The sequence below is a fragment of the Dendroctonus ponderosae genome, unplaced genomic scaffold (genome assembly GCF_020466585.1).
Source record: "Dendroctonus ponderosae isolate FM_Combo_2020 unplaced genomic scaffold, Dpon_F_20191213v2 Dpon_F_20191213_3, whole genome shotgun sequence".
NCBI lineage: Eukaryota > Metazoa > Arthropoda > Insecta > Coleoptera > Curculionidae > Dendroctonus > Dendroctonus ponderosae.
The window spans coordinates 10,910,126-10,931,609 of NW_026018508.1; the positions used below are offsets into that span (position 1 = coordinate 10,910,126).

A 21,484-nucleotide genomic window follows, 5' to 3' on the forward strand; every position below is an offset into this window, starting at 1 on the left:
CATTAATAGTAAGACAAACAAGAGTTACATAGAAGGTATATTAAAAGAAATGAACATATATGTCAGTTATTGTCCGAATTTTAGTAAAGCTTAAAGTGGTCGAAGCACAAAAGCTGCCATGAGAGAAGTAAAAATCATCGAATCATAATTTATAAATTACATAAATATAAGGCAATAAAATTAGTTGCAGTGACTTCTTTAAAGTAAGTCAAGTGACTGATTTACCAAATTATTCCTTGCTTAACGTAATATATTCTCACCGTAAAACTTCAATATTCAAGAAATATTACATTAACACTCTTACTGAGATATGCAGCAAAGTAACTGCTGCAAACATTGTAAAAAATTACGAAACCGAAAATGTTAGTGTTAAAAGCTAGACTAACAAAAAATTTGCGTTTAAGGCTAAATTAGCTCCTAAAGTATTATCTAAAACATTAAATAAAGCAGGTACATTTCAGGTCGTGATACAACCACTAATACCCTAAAAAACAAACTGAATGGAACATTCTTACATAGTAAAAAATATTTAGATCCATGTTAGAATACTACAATCTGCGAACGTTCAGTCATATAGATATGTTTTAATTTTTAACTAAGTGTACACGTACTTATAATAGACTATGAAATATCCATGAGGACAATGAATGAGTTGAATAACTTGTTAATTTTACCTAGTCGCGGATAACATTAATATTAGAAGCAAAATTGGTTCCACTGAATATTCGCATTATTATTACTTAAAATCTACCTTTTTGTATATGTGAACCCATTTTAACTTCTTCGCTACTATCTTCACAATGTACCATAAACATTTTAAAATTTGATTAAAATTTTGCAATAAGCCGATACTCCTAAAAGTCTTCAACACATTTAGTTCATGATTATCATTAGATTCTTACGATTAAGTTTTATTGGACGTTAAGATATCCTATTGCACTCATTTCCAGTTATAACGAATTGTACATTATTACTATATGTGTATGTATATGTATGATTGATAATGGATTTGTGACTTTGGATGAACATTTACAACATTTAATTTATAAGATTTCATTCCACACTGGCTATAGGACAATTTTGTCTCAACATTTATCCTGTCCGATTAAAACGGCTTTTTTACTTAATCTCTTAACAGCAACACTCAACTACTCGTTTAGTAAGAGTGCTTAAAATGTTTCAAAAGTCGAAAATATCGAGCAGAAAAGCGCTTCTTTGCAATTAGGCCATCCACATTGCTGTCGTTCTGGGTCAATTTACATAACAATTAAAACCGCAATAAAAAAATAATTTATCTAAAATGCGTGCAAGTTTTGTGATGACTGAGCAACAGAAAATGATTTACGCGACACATACAATGAACAATCTTAAAATATAGTGATAAAACTTAGCAACTAATATATATAAAATATTTGGTATAAAAATATTTAAACATATTGCTGAGATGATATGTGAAACAATACTCGACTACGTCGATTTTTACCATTGGTCTTACGACGTGTAAACGCTCTCATATACAGAGTGTATTAGAAAACATCAGCGGTCAGGCCCAATTAATTAACAAACGGAATAGCCAAAACTGGAATATTTTGATTATAATGACTATACACAGCAGATCATTGAGAAGTGATTCATTTATATCTCCTATTGCTCAATATCCATGTGAACTCGCTTACACGTGAAGTTTTCTAAACACCCATGTGTATGGGAAGCAAACATGAAAGTAGTTGAATGAGAAAAGCAAGGTGGCTGTTATGGGCCAGCCAGAACTGTTATTTACATTAAATAATGAATTTACAGCGATATGACTACATATAACTGTATTGTATGTACAAAAAAACCGAGACTTAGCCTTACAAATTAGTAAACGGATGAAACTTTAAGAGGAGGATTTATCATTGGAAAAACAACAAAGAGCAATTAGTAATAAACCAGTCCATATGAACTGCTTTATTAACTGTCGGTGTCGTTTTGATCGGATAAATCTTCCTTCAGCCACTTTGGGATTAATCGAATACCATTTTTATTAAACAACTTCACTAAGGCTGTATTGTGACTAAGGTAGTACCTTTGGAGATATTTAAGGGACCTCTCTTCCATCGGAGGGTATTGCCGGCCTTTATTGCGTCCTAAACATTTCGTACTACCTTCCTTGACTTGGCAAAAGAAGCCTTTCCTCTTATCGAATCTACACAAGAAGCAAATTATTCGTAATCTGCATTAATAAAGTTGCACTATTACTTACCTTAAATGTTCCGTATAGTTTAGAAAAGGAGTAATTTTTAAGAACTTTTGCAGTTCGTTCATTACTTCGATCGGATTCGACTTCAACTGATCTCCATCGATAATGTGGATTGAAGCTTGCGGGAAATAACTCATCCACCTTTCCAAATGCTGTGCATATTTTCCCGGATTCAGACACCTAGGGATTTTAATTAGTACTTGCGATAAATCAAGTCAAAAGCCGCCTTAATTTACCTATTTCGCAGATCTCTTAAGTCTTTAGTCGCAGCATCACTAGCGGTGATCACCTGGTGGAAACTGAAATTGTTCGCAACATTGTCGCGGTGTGCTTTCGTATGTTGATACCAAGAATAGGCCCGTTTGGCTGGGGATATTAAAATTGTTATTAGCTTGGCATAAGGAAGAAGCGCGTGGACTCGTCTTGGCACCAATTCCCCATCAAAGTATGTTGCGCTTTTCTCGAAGAAGTAACGAGTTAAAGAGTTTGTGTCACTGGGGAAGAAACTCATATACCTGAAAAGAACATTTCTATTGCAAAATAGTTCGGTATGTTTTAATGAAACTCACCAATCCAAGCCTCTTAGGTAATTCTGAGCGTTAAAAAATTGAATTTCTTCGAAAGTTGTCGGACTAGGCACATTACTAGCAATGGATGGATGTAGGGATAAAAAAGTAGAAAGTGCAGTGGTTCCAGTCTTTTGCGGCCCGATGACAAGAAACTTGGGCAAAGAGTCGCACGACTTGTTCTTAGACCATATCTTTTGATGCCGTACATCGTCACACGGATTCTATAATGCAAAATATGTCTAATCTATGATCGCCTGACTTGCGCTTGTAAACTTACCCCCCAAATAGGATCAGATTCGCGTGGATACAGCTTAAAGTAATTCTCAGCCAATTGCAACGGGGGAGCAGAAGTGAGCCTGATGTTCGTCCAACACTGAACGAATTTAATCACCGATTCAAACGTGTAGAGGCCCAAGCGATCGTTGCCGTAGTTCGACATATGGGTCATAAAGATGTTTATCTGAAAAATCCAAAAAATGACGAAAACGGCTCAAATAAACAATCAAGAATTTACTGGATTGTAGACGATTGTCTGGAAGAGTTCGCCGCCTTGGATAGATTCGTCTAGCTTTTCTCTACCGCCAGGGTATTTATCTATGAACATGGTATGGGTGAATAATCCGCAAGTTTGTCTTGGAAGCACCATTATGTTTCTATGGATAAAACCCCTTCGTAGTCTAAAACAGTCGGATTATTAATGATTAGTTCTTAAGCAAAACCAGCCAAATGATAGTCACCTTGCTGGCCGTAGATGCGGATATTCTTCGGTGGAGGTGACTCGAATTTTCCAGACTTTTTTCCAGGCTATGTACAGTAAGTCGTGCACGGGGTAGACGCCTGAATGATGAGGAGATATCGAATAACCCGAATCAATGGGAATTCCTGAAACAAACAGTTGTTTTTTTCTAAAAAACCAAATTTTGGAATTAACTAACGGTGTTGCTTGGCGAAGTTCTTGTTTAGCACCATATCGTCCATCAACAGACTAAGATTGTCATACAAATGAGGTTGTTGATGATTCCACATATGCGAAAACCACATAAACTTCTCAACGTTTTCCAATATTAAGTCGTCCCCTTTATCTTCCTCACTGTTTCCATGGTGGAAATATTTCCCGGAAAATCCCAGGTTAAATTTGAACCCCGGCACTGATGCACTCAGCCTATAACCACGTTTTGATAAAATTTCATCCAATTACCGTCAGTTTCACTTGCCTTTTTTGAGTATTAATCAATGCCTCCACATCGTCGGGTTTAAGTCTTGTCCCAATATCGCCTACAAAAATGTCGTCAACATCTACCAGGATGGACCGTTCCAAAGATAAACTCAAATGGCCATGACTAAGGTAGCTAAGACTGTCTAGAAAAAGCAACCGATGCAGCCAAAACTTCAATCCCGAACCAAATATGATTCTCTGGATGTTATCAAAAAGTCCATGGTCCTGGATAACTGTTGGCAAAGGAGTTTTTACACCACCTGCCAGATTCAATCGGTTACAAGAAATCCGAAATAATTTGTTGCTTAAGAACATACTTTCATTGATTGGAAAAAAGTCATTGCGATGCGCCCATTCCAAAGGTTCATATGTGGAATGATTGGCTTTGAAAATCGTCCAATCGTTGCCCGGTAGGTCGCCCCAAGCTGTTTCTCCTGCTCTAGTTAGTCGCAATATTTCAGAGGCTGCATTAAGAGTCGCATCTTTCAATTTTAAATTTGTGTGAATGAATAGTGGGAAACCTTTTAGTTGCGACCCTACATAAGTCTCATCCTCGGCAGGTATAAAACCTACAATAAAATCAAATGCTTCTGATTGAGACGATACTACTTAATATCTAGCATTTTATAATCTTAGAAATAATTTAACGAATTAAACTTAAGTAATGCATTAGAAATTAGAAAAGCTTCTCAATTATATCCTCGATTATTCTCATAATCGAAGCATTGAAATCATATAACTGAATTCTTCCCATCGCTAAAAAACACTATAGAGAGTTTTTACTGCAATCAATTTTTCTCATTTACCGATAATTCCGACAGAATACTCTCTGCAGTACTTATCCAGGAGTTCTCGGTTCCAATTGTCCATTTGCAAATATTTATTGTAGTTTTCAAAGATGATAACTCCATATCGGCCCTTATCTAAATTGGTCAGCACTGGTAAGCTCTTGCCGGTGACTTCTACTTTGTACCTGGAAAGTTCTATATTATGACCTTAAATCGAAGTAAAATCCTTGAATGAACGGAACGGAGATTTAAGTGAAAAAATTCGGATTTTTACCAGCGATGATCTGGAAAGATCCCGGATCCAAAAATACATGTTATACATTTATTTGTTCAGATCAAAGATATTTATTGGCGCATACTTGCGCACATACTAAGCGTGTTGGAAAAAGAAACGTGCGGAACATTTGATAACCAATTAACTATAAAGTAATTCATATTTTCCACATCGCAACTCATTAAAATGTTTCATGATAAACGATCTTGAAACCAAACAAGGGTCATTTGTTACATTGGCAATTCAATCAATAAACAATTCGCCAGTAGGCGTTTATGTACACAGGTTTCATGTAGTGTTAAATAACAGTATCGAGAGTGCTGTGCTACCTAAATAGTAGTGCAGTTAATGGAAAAAGGAAAAAAAATATAGTAATAATAATGAGTAATTCCGTCGGAATTTCCATTAATCCTAGACAAAGACCGGATTGTTCAATTGCGATGCTTCATCCTGAAAACACTCACTTGATTCTGGTGTGAACAAGCAACTCGGCAATATCTTTTCCCAACTTTGAAAATATGGTTTCGACAAAAACCAAGACTTTCGGATCACTTTTTAAGCGAGCATCGGTTTTGTGGTCGTGATTCTGTAGAATTCGTAGGCCATGCTCAACACCACACCTTATGTTTGGTTCTGGTCGTGTATTCGATTTAATAAATCTGAAAAAAGTTATTTATTTCGCTATATTAAATATTTACAGAAAAATTAATAATTCTTTTAGCCTCTAGCGGGTGTTGTTTCACCAGCCACTCAGTGTCTGGGTATTGTTTATATGTTATGTAGACTCTCATGTGGTAATAATATATTATTCACTGTAAATATTTAGGAAGGTAATGTAACATGTTTATAAATATTACATGGAGTTTTTCACTATTTTCTTGTCTACATAAACACTGAAACGGTAAATAAATGAGTAGTTAAATAACAACTGGATTGGTGGATCGCCACTATTTCCTTCAGATAAAGCGTATTGGCCTTATTCGAGTGCACTAGTTGAAAGCTTATCAAGCAAACGAACAAAAATTGAAATGCAGTAATAAATTGACCTCATTTGTTTAAAATATGCAGCCTACATTTCCAATTTTTTTCTGTGATAACCATGCATTTGATCAATAAGCACGTACAGCTGCTTGGAGATTTATCTTAGAAACTCGCATTAGTGTGTTTGTTTATTATTATTGCGCGTATGTTTTGCTACCGCACGGGTTTCAAAAGTTGATAAACTTTTTATGATCAAATTATGACTCTTCCAAATAAAGAAACACGATATTTTACCCGAATATTGTTTTCATCTGCGTAATATTTTACCTACGATTTCGATTTGACCGTTCTGCGCTTTAAAAGAGAGTCTTATCATTAATACTGTGGAGATAATTTATTGGCAAATAATAAATATTGAATTAAAAGCCGATCAACCAGCAGTTGCGTTTTCAATCAGTTACTTGCTTGATTATTTGCTTGGAATCTACAGTTTGCTTAAGGTGTAGCCATACAGCAGCATATATTACGTATTATTAATAATTGTGTATATTTTCCTGATTGTATTTCAACTTAATTGAAAAGAAATTCCTGGGTTCCAGTCAATTTTAAATGGTAAACAATAAAATTGACTGGAATCCAGGAATTTATTTTAAATTATTAATAATAAGAGAATGTTTGTACGGAAGTTCAGCAAGCTCTAAAGCATACAATGCAATTATCATATAATTTTTTCCATTTGTTTTGTAAGAAGTATATTTACGCATTACTTTCCTCTGTAATAAATTGTTTATTCCGTTCCAGATTGAACCACAGTTTCATGGTTTTATTTAGATTTTTTTAATTTAAACTGTTGCAGAATCTTCATTTATAGTTCCAAATATGGTTTTACACAAACAATTAAAATTTTGAATTCTCCATTTTTTTTTCTTACGTGTTGGTTTAAATTACAAAATAATACTCTCTACTAAAATAATGCAAAGAAATTGATAAGATGGTAACAAACTCTCATAAATAAATATTCCCTACTAATATAACTGCTATAAATGCGTTAACTGTTTCGAAGCTTGGTTCTCTTCTTTTATTACTTTACTACTACTATTAACAGTTTACTAGATCAAATGTTTCTATAATCAAGTAAGACAATCAGCCTGTACATTTAAATAAAATCTGGACTTGCAGTTACGGGAAACTTTAAATAATAATTACATTTTTAGTTTAATTAAAGAAATTAAATTCAAGTAGCAGACATGTCTCAAGTGGATTACAATTAAACACTAGCATGTATTTGCTTAAACGTAATACACACATACAAATTAAATATTTGGCTTTACTTAAATTAAAGTGGCTGGGTGGCATTTTTCAAAATTAGCTTGTACCGAGAAAGCAACACAATGGATGACGAGACCTTATTTAGATACACAGGGTTTTGCTACGTGGATGCCTTGCATAAAATTGTACCATATTTCAAAATTGGTTCCCGATCTGCACCGTGTTAAAAGCTCTGATGAGTGAAATACATCTGATAACATTACGGGAACCGCCTGAAATATTCGAATAAAACTTAACACGATATGAGCGCCAACAATGCATGTTTTGCAATAAAAAGTTGCACTATTTTGGTGGGCATTTGGAAAAAAGTCCATTAAATAAAAGCGTGCTAATTCAATACTCAGGATTAGTAGTTGAACGAATTTTATCTAATCGATAAAATTATACCTATAATTTGCATTTTACGATAGAGTTTAGGACATGTGATCACCGCCATTCTTCTGATAAAATTGGTCTGTAAATGTTTTACTCAACAACAGTTTGTTGCGTAAAAAGTCAGAAGATCAAATTGAACAAATACAAAGTAGGACAATGAAGGATTTAAATAAAATATTCTAAGCGAGTTTGATCATTATTAAGAAATATTATCCTTTTATTTAAAAAGTTAACACACCAAGTGTAGGTGGCAAACTAAGAGTTTTTAGAACATCACGTGTTCTAATACGTATTGTATAGTTAAAAGTTTGTACGAGTCCTACTTTGTACATACATTCTAGATCTAATTTAATCCAATAAATTTATTTTCACTGAATTCTCAAAGATTTTGGAAATATCGAGGGTATGAATTTACCAAGTTGAATTAGTAGCTTAGCAAAAACATAAACCTCAATTAATAAAATGAAAATATATCAAAGTATTTCATAAGCAATGCATCTTTAACGAGCATGCAATCGAGCAAGTAGGATTCTTAAGCAAACTGTAGTTTCTACTTATTAGTCAAATTTAATCAGATTTCGCAATTATTTACACCGAGATATCCGCTACGTTCTTAATGATTAGAATTTGTCATAAATTGTTTTATCAAAACCATTCTTTGATGTGTAAAGACTGAGATAAAAGTGTGATAAAACCGAAATTAACTAAGTGCTCCTAATTAAATAAGATTTTGTCTGAATAGGCAAAATTATAAACCAATCACTAAAAGGAAATATCGTTAATAAATGTTTGATTAATGGTTTAAAAATTATATAATAGAATGCATGACATGCTTTTAATAAGCAGACTCGAATTTTACACAGCATACACTTACTTGGCTAAGTATGGTGTTCTAGTTTGTCTCGAATAAATTATAATCAGGATAATGCTGAAAATCACAACTGCTACTACACATTTCCTTAGAGTTGACGGTCCAAATACGCATCTTGTATGTTTGATTCTTTTCACCCTTTGTTTTAGGTATACCAAAGAGCTTCTAATTAGGGATTGATCATCATCAATCATAACTACGTATTTTATTTAGTACGGAAGTACTAACTCTTTCACTTTGGTGAAATTGGTTCACAGTTCACTTGGTTTCACTAATGGCTTAGAATTATGGCACAATTATTAATGGAATGTTAACTATAAGATCTTCATCTACACCATCACGTTTCCTATTATCTTAAAGGGTGAACACTTTGAACAGTTCTCCATTTGCTGTGCTTCCAAATTTCCAAATCAACAATTCTTGGCATTTTCTTGTCGAGCCTCGTCGATTTTCTCATTCTTGTATCTCTGTGCATCGCTGCATGATAAATACATGCCTTTAAGCCCTTACAACTCTGCACTCAGGAACGAACTGAAAACAATAAAAGTGGATATGGAGGCTGCTATCCTTTGGCGAGACGCACATTATAATTCAAAGTGCACCGAATGTAATAATTTGTATTTAAACGGCGGACATTCATTTTTTACGTAAACAGAACGTGAGCAGCAAATAAAAATGTTTATTTATTTTAGACATACTTAATATATCAGGAGATAATAATATAACCTTCAAATGGATTTCACTCAATATCAATCCTTGTGCTCATTGCCCAGATGCACTAGCAGATTCAGGACGATTATCCACATCACTATAACTCATTTACACTAAATTTGCACACATTTTTAGTCACTAAAACCGATAATAATGCAAAGTTTCACACTACAAGAGTATTACCCCGACACATCAATTATTACTAAGGAAAATAAGGCTGGAAATGAACGTCATTGGTCACAATCGTCGCTGTCAATTAACCAACTAGGTGAAATGTTAGTTGCCTATCACCTATTCTCAAAACCATGCATTTAAAATGCTTGAGCTCGACTTAATTTTTTAAAGTTTTAATTTTACACGCGTTGGTAGAGACTGAAAGAATCTATAGCTTAAGGGTACATATGTAATAAATTAATAAATAACAAACATGTAGGAAACGGCGGCATCTACGAGCAGAATAAAAGAATATCGCGACTTTTTTGTTATATACAGAGTGGATATTTTGCGGAATTTTGTGCAAATATGCCGAATAAAATGTGAAATTTATGGAATATTATTTTGAGTATCAATAATTTTTAGTGGCTTAATAGCAAATTTGGGGAAAATTTTTTTTCAGTCTTCCAAACATTTTGATGGCAAAATGTGGATTTGAACTTTAGCGAGCTGAATATTTTAGCAAAATTTTTGCGCATAGAAAATACAGGTCTGCTCAGAAATTTTGAAAAACTGCAACAAAGGCAACCTAAGGAGATAACTGTATATGGTCTTTTGACAAACTCAGCTAAATTTGCCAACTAATTCTCCACAAAAACGCTCTGTTACAGAGAGAGATATTTGCGACTAAACAAGAGAATGCAGGATATTGCAAGGGCCGGAATTAAATTAGCTCCCTAGTTGCACCTGAGAACATTCCATATTCCATATATAAAATAATATAAAAACCACAATTAAATCATGAAGTTATTTAAATACGTGCCCACATAAATCAGACTGATTTTTTGTTTTTAGCGCCAGTGCAATGGACAATAAATAAATGTGCCCGCAAATGATAAATGCGGTTGATTCGCTGATCTACATTTTTTCGCGAAACCACAAATGTACGCCTTATAATTCATAGTCAACCGTAGCAGCAGTTGCAATAATATTCATCTTCCTCAGAATAAAAGTAAGAGAACATAGGGCTCATTGGGCCAAAAGCTACATTGATGTATGAAGCAATGCTGCCTCATATAGAAGAGTGCTATTAAATATTTAAACGGTAAAGACTACATGAACTGCAAAGAAAAATTGCAAAAAATAACGTTTAGAAATTGTCACCGACTTCCCCTAAAAATATTTAATGCAGTTATTAGTTGCATTTTTCCTCGGTTAGATGTTACACAAAAAAGAACGGATAAAACCGCATCAGGTACGCAACAAAACTACCACCACTAGGTGGATTTACGTAAATTAATTATATAAGTTTTTTGTATAAAACTGGGTATTTGCCTTTGGTTGTACAAGATCACTTTTGACCTGCTGCGATTGATTGGGTGCAGAATTATGACAATTTTTGTGAGTAATTTTCACAAATTTACTGTCTTCCTTTAGTGTTTTTACTTATAAGATTTTCGGTAATTTTGTTGAACTTTTCATAGATTACCCGGATAATTGCATTAACAGTAATATTGGGGGATGCAATGATAGAGGCTGAGGACAGTTTTTCATTTTTCAACTTCCGCGGTCCCGTCAGTGGCAAAGTCCAAGAAATTCAAGTGAAAAATTCGTTTGGTCCAAACAACGCAGAAAACCGAGTGGATTATATGGTAAGCTTTATTCAAACTAACTTTAGTTCCTGATTATTTTCGGTTCTCTTCCTGCAGGCAAAACCCGATTACTATTTCCACTATGGGGTTCAAGATACGAAGACTGGAAACTCGCAAGGGCATAAAGAAGTAAGAAATGGTGATTCAGTCGAAGGAGAATACCGGGTGTTGCAAGATGACGGTTTGATCAGAATAGTGCGTTACACTGCAGACCCAGAAAAAGGTTTTATGGCCTACGTCCACTATGCCGAACTGAATTCTCGCAATGAAGATCCAAATGATGAAGAGATCAAGGATCAAATGCAATGACCAAAGATTGAAAATGTCCAGTGTTTTTGGCCTGCGGAGAAACGCAGGTCTTGATGTATATAATATATTATATAATAGTCATTAATGTAATTAAGCATTAGGTAGGATGGATTTCTTGTATGTGTACTTTATATAAAATGCAATAAGTTTCTCCATTCGATACCAACTCGAAAAAAATTGTGATTTACATTTGCTTTAACATGATTAATTTTTGTGTTTTCTCTGGTATATTCTATATGGGTAAAATCTATCAAAATTCAGTAAAACTGTGTTAATTGTTTGATTAAATACATATAATGATTGTGAACTTTGCCTATATTTGTAGCTTAATTCGTCTTTATTAATTAAGAGCCATTAAAAGTAATTATTTAGGAATAATGTACAGACTCCAGATAATAAAGCAATTTGAGCAAATAAGTGTTTTGCATTTTTTTATTTTTTGGCCTTTGTTATGATTTCATTGGTCCACTTCGGAATCAGTTATCCTGATCATAACGAATTTCAGTCCTACATCGTCCATATTACGGAGCCAACAGTGAAATTTATACCTCATAGTAATCGGTAAAAAAAGTATTTTTTAGATACAAAATGTTACAGATTTTGCGATAGTTTTGCACTATTTCTTTAATTTCACAAGAAAACACTTTTATTGTGTGGTTAAAATGCGCTTAGAACAAAAATATTGTAAAAAATGAGAAATATAATCAGTAACAGTGATCAAATTGAATATATTAACAATTTGAAAATAATTAGGAGTTTTCTTAAATGGTTTCAAATTGTAGAATTAACTAATTTTTAAAACGGTTGTCATCCCAAGTTTGTAAAAATTTTCTTTTCGTTCATTTTTTATTATTTTTGGCGTCGATAACTAGAAAATATTCTTTTGATTTTGTTAAAGTTTGTACAGAAATTGCAAACTCGCGTTTTTGATCACCGTCCTTATGTTGTTTATTTTGTCCTGATTCTGTTTATTTTCCAACTTATCGATGATTTTGTTCAGTCTGACCGGTTCGTACAAATTGCAAATATAATTTTTTTTGTGTAAAATTTTCTTTATGTTTCGAGGAGACGTGGACCAACATTACAGAAAAGAAACTAATGATTTATAATTATTGTTCATGAATTTTTACAAATTTCAGAAGCAAAACCTGATTTTCTATTGCTTCTGCAAGTTAATTTAAGCTATTATTTTTGGAAACGTAAATATAACTAATTCCGTTTTTAATTTGCAAAACATTGGCGACAGTGTTTTCTATTAAACACTCATAACTCTTGATTGTTGTTAATTCCAAAAAGAAAGCAAATATAATTTTATTTATACAAAAATTGTATTTATCGCTTGGGCTTCTTTGGTTATTCTACAAGCTTCACAAAGATTCTCAAATCTATAAGGAGCATTAGTTGTATTTCTCCGATGGCCACTTTCGACTTTATAGCTGAAACGTATGCATTATAACGGCTTTCTTCTGCCAGCAGAAGATGCTTAATAGAAAACAAGTTTTCTTAAATCGCTCCTGATAGCACCATTAAAAAGAACGTTTTACTTGGCGCTTTGAGGAAAGTTGTTGCTTATTTAGTCTTGGAATTTATTTGTTCCAAAGAAAAATCACTCTCTGGCAAGTTTAGTTCTTTAGCAAATTAATTCCTAGGAAGTGTTAAATTTTGCTTAAAACCAAGACATACCCAAAATACCCATTTGAATACGAAGTAAAAAACAGTAAAACTGATGGTAGCAAGCAGCAATCTGAGGAGAGACATGGAGAATTTGTAAAAGGAGAATATTCATTTTCTGCACCAGATGGTACTATTCGGAAGGTTCAATACCATGATGATGGCCACAGTGGGTTTAACGCAATCGTCACCAGGTAGATTATCTGATAAACTACTCGTATTCACGTCACACGTTTTAATGAATGTTTCTTAAGCTCGACCAATTTAAATGGAAACTAATCAGCAATTTTTTCAGGCTCGGTAACGCCGTTCATCCACCTACGAAATCGGCAATTCCGGTGGCATTAAAAACATCAGGATATCTTCATTGATCGGCTTGTAAATGTATATCTGTGTATAATTTTCCCATTAAAGCCATTAGAGGTATCGATAATTACTATTCTCTGTGTAGGCTTCCGGATTGCGTGAACAGCATGAGATTAATTCTTAAATCGTTAGTCTAACGATGGAAGTGCAAAGTATTTTGCATGGAAATATGCAGTTCTGTTACTCTATGCATGAACGGTTAACGAGCAAAAATCAAAATTTCTATTTCACAATTTAGCAGACACAGCGCTGACTAGAAATGGGAAGTAAAATCCTCAGTGTTACGGCAAAAATCCATTAAAAGCGAAAATGTTGTAAAATTGGCTGCTTTTCAATTTTTGGCAAATCAAAGACTTTCAAGCAAATTCGGTTTTTCAAATAATTATTTTCCTCAGGCTGCTATATAATGTATGTCTTGATTCATTGGCGATTTTGTCAACAGTTCTTTGATTGAATTTTAACGACTTGGACATGCCAGTCTCGTAAACATATTATTCCTCTTTGTAATCTCTTCACGTTCAAATCATCAATTAAATATTCATATGAGCTTTCAGCGTGAATTAAAATAAATATTTTATATCGGGGGGGTAAATAAATTATTTTCCGGATTCAACATTTTTCAAATTTCATTATTCCTTCCCCATTAACAGAATGAGGCTGTTGTTGCTCATCTTGTTTTGTAATATTTCCAGATGCTTTAGCAAAATTTTTCCAGAGCAGGCCCAAAATCATTTCAGCTGCTTGAAATCTTTAACTAAATCATGGTGGGGCCCCAATGCAGCGATTATATCTGAAAATGATGATTTATTGCAAAATTTCATACAATTTCCCAACAGAATATTTACGATACCTCATGCAAGTGGGTTTTTTGAAAATGCTGTGGAGAAACCGATTTCGTATTTGATCATTCCGAACTCCACTTCGTCTTTGGAGGCAGTTCTAGAGGATTTAGTAGAGTCACAGGCGTTCCAAGTTTCAACTTATATGATTGTTGTTCCACAGGATGTAGATGTTCGTAATGTTGCTGCAGTAATGTGGAATTTCAGGTAGGAAATAACAAGTTTTTTAAATTTGTTGAGTTTTCGCTACGCTTTATTTAATTTTTTATATTTTAAATTAGAGTTTGAAGTGTTTGGTTCTTGTTCATCCATCTCCGCATTTCCCGAGTCACTTTTTATGAACGGTTGTTAACTACTACTGACTTAAGCTAAGCATTTGAGTAATCAACGCTGTATAAATAACCGAAAACTTAAATAACTTTGTCTTTATCTTTTCTCTTACAATTTTTCCAACAATTTGATCAATATTTGTTATTTCAACAGCTTTTCCAAACATTCTGCTTCCTCAACTGTTGGCTCCAAAACAGCAGCTATGCAATAGCCGTGATCAACAAAAAAATCCCATACTCATATTGTCTCAAACAAATGTTAATTTTCCAGATTACCCAACTCCTTGATAATCCAAACCAACTCGCTCAACTCTACTCTGAGTATTTATTCAACACATATCGTGGACTGTGGCTCATACAGTACAGCCAAGCACGTTTTGGACTTGTTCGCAAATGCTTCTTGTCCATCTGGAATGAAAATATCGCAATTCAGTTTCAAAGAAGCATTCCTTGGATGTCCGCTGAAAATAGTTTGGGTTCGCACCCAACCTTATGTGTACGAATCAGATAACCCATGGGGTTGGAAGGGAATATTCATCGACGCTATAGAGGAACTTGGTCGATTATCCGGTAGACAGATAGTGTTCTTCCCGGACGATTTAGAATTTTATGAAGATGTAGCCAGAGCGCTGGCATACGATTCTGTAATAACTGCTATGGAAAATGAAACTGAACTTTTCGTGGGACCTGGGGAACTGGGACTAGGTGAAATATTTGATGTATCCACCATAATTATCGAATCGTATTTAGAAATGATCGCGCCGAAACCTCTGGCTAATCACTGGAAGAAATTTTCGTCTACTATGAGCATCAATCTGTTCACTATTGGTTGCATTATTTCTGTGCTAGTAGTGACGTTGACGCATTTTCTCAATAGCTATCGCTCTAGGGAAGGCACTTTGTCTAGAACACAAATCTTCCTTCTGCTCTTCAGCAACTTTGTAGGAACTGGAGGATTTGGGAAACTCTCCTCCAACTCCTCTCTTCGGATATTATTTGGCAAGTTTACCGCATTCAGCGGTACCAATAGGGAGTAAAAATGAAAATGTTTCAGGATTTTTAATTCTGTCCTTGATGGTGATCAATGTGTTCTTGCAAGGCAGCTTAACAAGCCTTGTGACTGGTTCAATGTATGGTCCGCCCATTTCATCTATGGCTCAGCTAATTGAATCAAACTTGAACGTAAAGCTGACGGCAATGCTTAAGTCATTTTTGGAAATTAACGATCCTAAAAACAAGGAATTTATAACAATCTTACATCGCGCTGAAACTTCGCAGCATGTAGATTTCAACTACATAATTGATCAATTGATCAAGGAGAAGGATTTTGCAACTTTAACATTGGAGGGTAAGTCAGTAAGTGATTTAGGGGGTACGTTTATTCCACAACGCCACATTTTAGCTCTCGTCCTAATGAGACCCAATATTAAGAAATCGTTCAGCACTTTTACTTACCTAACTGTGCACACCTGCTTTGGAATGCGGAAGAACGACATTTCTTCACCACCTCTATACAACTGGATATTGACTCTAGTTGAGTCTGGAATTATTGTTAAATTTGAAAAGCTCCACCTTAATGAGCTGGCTTTACGGTTTAGCGTCGATGTGGAAACAAATTCTTATACCGTTAATTTGAGGCAGATATGGCCGATCATGTCGCTCCTACTTCTAGGACTAGCCACTGCCACTCTTGGGTTGGCTTGCGAGTTCTTATACTTTATGTTGAGCAAGCTATTGGCCGCTTATAAGCACAAGCTCAACTGGAAAACATAGATCACATTAGATGAATACTTTTAGGTAGAAGATTAGTTGCTTTAGTGGAAACTCTGATGTTTAGAAGATTAGTAGACGAGCCAGCCAGTTGCATAGTCTTGACAAACATCTGTTGAATGTTTCCTATCAGCATCATTTCCCAATATACATATTTCTGCAGCGGGCAAGACGATTGATTGCCCTGATTGAATAATTTTTTTGAAATTTTGTGCCGCTTCTTTCTGCAGAATTTCCGCTACAGATTTTTTGCCCTTTATCGAAGTCCATCCTTATTAAACCCAAATGTCTTCGCATGGCACTTAACCCACAGCTGGTTTTTCGCACCTAAACTCCCACACATACTAAATTAAATCGTATGTATCCCTTCTCAAAATATTTTATTACCCCAATAAAATTAGTAAATTATGCGCACTGAAGTGGGAATCATGGGGTTTCTGACCTTTAAAACGAATTCCAACCAAATAAAAGCACTTTACAGGCAAACGGACACATCATAAAATTTATTTACTAGTTCTAGATATTCTGTTGCTTCCCCTTAATGGAAATTGTGTTTACATCCTACTACCCACATTAGGACAGCCTGCTGGGCAGCTATAAATTTTCCTTTGAATTTACCACATTAATTCAAAATTCACGCAATCTTTCATCTAAAATTTCCTAAATGTTGGATAATTTATGTTTTAATTAAATTTAATTGATTTGCTTATTGATCGCCTGCTTGGACGGACAAATCACTCGACTATTCAGGCATAGTTCTACAAATGAGTGGGTGAAATATACAAGGCGAGGCTCTAAGCATTTTAATTAATCTTAGCTAAAATGTCCCTTTTAGTGGCAGTATTTGAATTGGCTAAATCCAATTAACATCATAACCCGACAATACGAAATGTACAAAACGCAATAATCGAATCTTGAACATCCGTAGGAGTCAATATTTAAAACCGATCGAAATGGTTTAGAAATGAACTGAGAATCATCTAAAGTGTTTTAAAAATCAACACATTCGGTTATCTTAATGACTACAGAGTTTCGTTAAATTGCTTTAGACCCATATGCGAAAAACCTCCGTTATGCCGTTATGTGTGAGCTACATTTTGGTAGGAGTTGGTAAAATATAAAATAAAGATGTCAAGATTTTATTAAAAATGCCTATCTCTTCTGGCCACACGGGGGTCCAATTTGTGTATGTGCCAAAATGAGTGTTCCGCCGCGATGGTGTCTCATAGTAAGTTTTAATTTATGTAAATGTTTTCTTTACATTAAATTGTATTTTATTTGACTTCCTAATGTGAGGTTTGTTTTATTAGAAAAATGTTTTATTTTAGTCGAACGGTAAGTAAGATTTAGTTTGGTCAGTCAGTGTTCCACCTGAACTTTGTGCCATTTATTTTTATTCAGAACCATATTTTTATTTAGCCTTATCAATCTATCGGCTTATTAATGGTGTCCGCTAAGTACACTGTCGTAGGAGATTTTAAGTCAATATCGGCAGGCTTTGATTTACCCAACAAAGTAAACATTGATTTAAACGTTCAAGTTAATTAACCCCGGCAATACCGCTATAAATTTTTTAATTAACAGCTGATAACAGGAATAGAGAAAAGTAAACACACAGTAGATTTTTGTGTTCATTTGCATATGTGCTGTGTTAACAAAAAAGTTTCAAATAAAAAAAACACATTTTTATATTCGACCTAAAGATATAACAGTTAGAATATGTAATTAAAATCCGCGATTTAATTAAAAAACCGACTTGAAGTTAATTGGGACTGAACCCGAAGCCAGTTATTATTCAGGAACAAATTTAACAAATATTAGAAGCAAATGGTAATTAAACATTCATTTTCATAAAACCGAAAATATCGTTTTTTAAATTAATTCAGGGTTTTTAAATTGCATAGACATTTACTGTTAAGCTTAATACTATTTAAAGGATTTATTCAGAAAAATCATTTATTTACATGCAAATTAGAAAGTGAAAGAATTAGGAAGAATAAACTGAAAAAATATATTCCGTAATATAATAGAATTTTTATGTTTAATTGGATGGGGTTGGGGTTTGTTGCGGCTGCTTTCTTTCAATAATCTTTAAGAACGTTTATTAAAATATTTTCTTCTTTAAGTTGGTTTCCTTATATTTTCAAATATTTTGTCCAAGATTGAACACACACAAATGAACCTGCCACAATATTGTCATCAACATGTCTTCAAGTCAGCGCCGAACTAACAAAAAATCCTGCATCTTCCTGCTGTAAACGTTGTGAAAATTTATATTTAAATTTCTAAAAATTTATTGTCGAAGCCTAACTGAAAGAAGCCTAAATCGAATATAAACAAATCCAAATTCAAAAGTTTTAATGGCAATTTTAGATACTCTTCTACAGTTTTTGGCCTGTAGCTAAATGTATGCCGGCTCTTAAAGAACCCAGACTGTCTCTAGCAGATGTAGCAACTAGCTATAACATCCGAGAACCCGAAGGTACATTTCTACCTTTTCAGCAGCTTTTACCTTATCAACTTCCTAATTTAAGGGCCTGACACTTATGCGTTCGGTTACGACATAAATGATCCGGATACTGAAAATGTCCAATTTAGGGATGAGGAAAGAAAACCCGATGGTTCAGTTGTTGGAAAGTATGGTTGGCTGGGGATGGATGGAACTGCTTATATTGTCAATTATGTGGCCGATTCTCGTGGATACAGGTAACAAACGAAAATTTATTCTGGAGGCTTCAATCTAGAAAACACAATTTTCAGAGCTTCGGTTGACACTGTCCAGAACTATTTAATGCGACGAAGAAGCAGGTTCAACCCTTTTATGAAAATCAGATAAATCATCATTGAAATATGACGAATTAGCAGCGTTTTTAGTTTTTTGCAGGTTGAACGTCTGAAATGTGATTATATTGCTCTTGGTGAAATAAAAAATCTATTTACTTTTAATAATTATATTGTGAATTTATTTCTCTAACAATAACAGAATTATAAAGTATCACATTTTGGTTGCAACGTGCGCTCTATTTTAAAATGCTGGCAATCCAAATAACTCGGGTTGAAACAGCTCCAATGAATCTAGAACTAAAGTGGCTGGTTTTCTTAGTTCTTCACCAACACCTTTATCGGGTACCAGAACCGTTTGCATTCCAGCTGCAACTCCAGCTCGCATTCCGTTTGGTGAGTCTTCAAATACCAAAATCTACAAATTTTATTTAAAATTATCGTTAAGTTATAGTGTCTAATTCATTTACGCAAAAAGCGAAAATTATTGTTAAAGGCTCACTTGTTCAGGATCTGGTTTATCTGGAAACTTAGATGCACAAATCAAAAAAATATCAGGAGCAGGTTTTCCATTTTTTACTTCTGGATTATTCGAGCCACACACAATATGATGGAACAACTTGATGATGTCTTGATGGTTTTGCGTTTTGATTTTGAACGTTTTTTCTCCCGATGAGGTTGCTATTGCTATTGGAACGTTATTTGCTGCTAAGTGCTGGATAAGTCTTTTGGCTCCTGAAATTTCCCGAAGGGGGTGGATTTTAAAAATTGTTTCTAACTGTGAAGAATGAGATATTTTGAAATGGTGCAAATTTTAACACCAGCAGCACTGATAAAAAATTAAAAACAATATTAATAAAAACTATTGTTAGAAGTTTGAAAAATGTTCTTCGTTAAAAAATTAAAATCAATCTAATCTAATCATATTTTACGGGATTTTTGAATTTTGGTGACAATTACCAGGCATAAATGGTGGATTAGACAATTCTGCAGCGATTCTTCTGTAATAATCTTCCAGGCAATCTTCGAGGCTTACGGGTAAGTCGAGTTCTCTGATGAAAATTTTAGCCGAATCTGTTTCAGTCGTTCCTAGAAGCTTAAACTTCACATCTGGAGTGTACTTTTTTCCATATCCTTCTGCCATTGCTTGCATTATTTTTTCATATCCAGATTCGGAATCTTAACAAAAATTTTATATTTGAGAATAATTGAAAAGTGCATTTCTTACTTACAAATTTGCGATCAGACATGCGGCAGTGATCTGTAAATATTGTCAAAATATGCTTTTCTTCAGTATTCAAATATAGACATCTTAAGTGTAATTGAAACTCTAAACGGTATTTGCAGACATTTAAGCTAAACACAGAAGGAATTTAAGATTATGATTACTTAACAATTATTACAATTGCTTTAAGAATATGCGGACTGTTAGCTTGAAAATACAAACATGTTTCTTAATATTGGAACAAGTGAAAAGTTATGGACAGCGCCCATATTTACTTTTGAAAAACATGGAAAGTAAAAAATTTTAAATTGTATCAGTTCAGTAGGCAACATGTCCGTAGAATTAACAGTTCCACTTTTAACATTCACATATTTTGAACAAATTTTACGAAAAAACAATTATATAAAAGCATGGTGTTGTAGCAATTTCAATTGTTAGCCTTTAATAAAATCATTAACTTACCTAAAACAAGTCCATCTAAATCAAATATCACGTGGGTAACTTTTTTGAAGCCCATTTTGTTTTTCTGTAAATTCACCCTTTCTGAGACAGCTGATCCAGAGATCAATGATATATTGCTTGAAGTTATCACACACAGACAGCGCACAATTTCTATTGAAATATCTGACTGATAATGCTTCTAGACACTTACATAAATTGTTAAAAAATTACTTTGCGTAATTTAATCATCGTCCTTGAGATAAGAAAAACAAAAGAATAATAAGATAAATGGTTCGCTAACTTACATACTGATTGAACATTACATTGAACTGATTTACTTTTATGTAATACTTCCTCATGTTCATGACGCTTGTTTACTGACTTAAAGATAGTGTGCTGATTTAGTAGTTTGTTGCAATTTTGACTTTTTTCTTTCCATGTTCATTTCCATCTGAAATTGTGCGCACTTTTCAATCAATTGATGATTTTGAAACAACATTTTCAGAGCTTTGGCTGGCGCGGTCTTGGATGGTCAATCCTTTTATAATAATCACTTAAATCGTCATTGGAATAGTCAATTAAGCAGTGCTTT

The 21,484-nt window shown here is 34.0% G+C and overlaps 4 protein-coding genes across 8 annotated transcripts; 2 read left to right on the top strand and 2 right to left on the bottom strand.

Annotated features, from left to right (window-relative positions):
- Positions 1-24: 24 nt before the first annotated feature.
- On the bottom strand, positions 25-9,598 carry LOC109546694 (bifunctional heparan sulfate N-deacetylase/N-sulfotransferase). Of its 4 annotated transcripts, XM_048664774.1 has the most exons (14): positions 9,344-9,597; positions 8,649-9,176; positions 5,554-5,748; positions 4,834-5,000; positions 4,345-4,596; positions 4,026-4,287; positions 3,747-3,973; positions 3,549-3,693; positions 3,326-3,488; positions 3,089-3,271; positions 2,812-3,032; positions 2,479-2,757; positions 2,246-2,422; positions 25-2,188 (listed from the first exon to the last, which is right to left on the bottom strand). In XM_048664774.1, the coding sequence occupies exons 2-14, from the start codon at positions 8,837-8,839 to the stop codon at positions 1,954-1,956; spliced, it is 2,697 nt and encodes an 898-aa protein (XP_048520731.1). In that variant the 5' UTR covers positions 8,840-9,176; positions 9,344-9,597; the 3' UTR covers positions 25-1,953. The 4 variants fall into 4 exon arrangements, with proteins under 4 accessions (XP_048520731.1, XP_048520730.1, XP_048520729.1 ...); XM_048664773.1 differs by having other exon boundaries at positions 4,026-4,596; positions 9,372-9,598; XM_048664772.1 differs by having other exon boundaries at positions 4,026-4,596; positions 9,344-9,598.
- Positions 9,599-9,964: 366 nt separating this feature from the next.
- LOC109546743 (cuticle protein 8) lies at positions 9,965-11,867 on the top strand. The gene is made up of 2 exons (XM_019917827.2): positions 9,965-11,161; positions 11,219-11,867. Exons 1-2 carry the CDS (start codon positions 11,036-11,038, stop codon positions 11,468-11,470), a joined length of 378 nt encoding a protein of 125 aa, XP_019773386.1. The 5' UTR covers positions 9,965-11,035; the 3' UTR covers positions 11,471-11,867.
- Positions 11,868-15,703: 3,836 nt separating this feature from the next.
- Positions 15,704-19,394, top strand: LOC109546742 (adult-specific rigid cuticular protein 15.7). Of its 2 annotated transcripts, XM_019917826.2 has the most exons (5): positions 15,712-16,023; positions 16,078-17,673; positions 18,819-18,927; positions 18,980-19,151; positions 19,206-19,394. In XM_019917826.2, exons 2-5 carry the CDS (start codon positions 17,644-17,646, stop codon positions 19,279-19,281), a joined length of 387 nt encoding a protein of 128 aa, XP_019773385.2. In that variant the 5' UTR covers positions 15,712-16,023; positions 16,078-17,643; the 3' UTR covers positions 19,282-19,394. The 2 variants fall into 2 exon arrangements, with proteins under 2 accessions (XP_048520737.1, XP_019773385.2); XM_048664780.1 differs by lacking the exons at positions 18,819-18,927; positions 18,980-19,151; positions 19,206-19,394 and having other exon boundaries at positions 15,704-16,023; positions 16,078-17,647.
- On the bottom strand, positions 19,381-21,462 carry LOC109546738 (pseudouridine-5'-phosphatase). Its single transcript, XM_019917820.2, has 4 exons — positions 20,914-21,462; positions 20,187-20,405; positions 19,729-19,961; positions 19,381-19,644 (listed from the first exon to the last, which is right to left on the bottom strand). Exons 1-4 carry the CDS (start codon positions 20,966-20,968, stop codon positions 19,471-19,473), a joined length of 681 nt encoding a protein of 226 aa, XP_019773379.1. The 5' UTR covers positions 20,969-21,462; the 3' UTR covers positions 19,381-19,470.
- Positions 21,463-21,484: the final 22 nt, after the last annotated feature.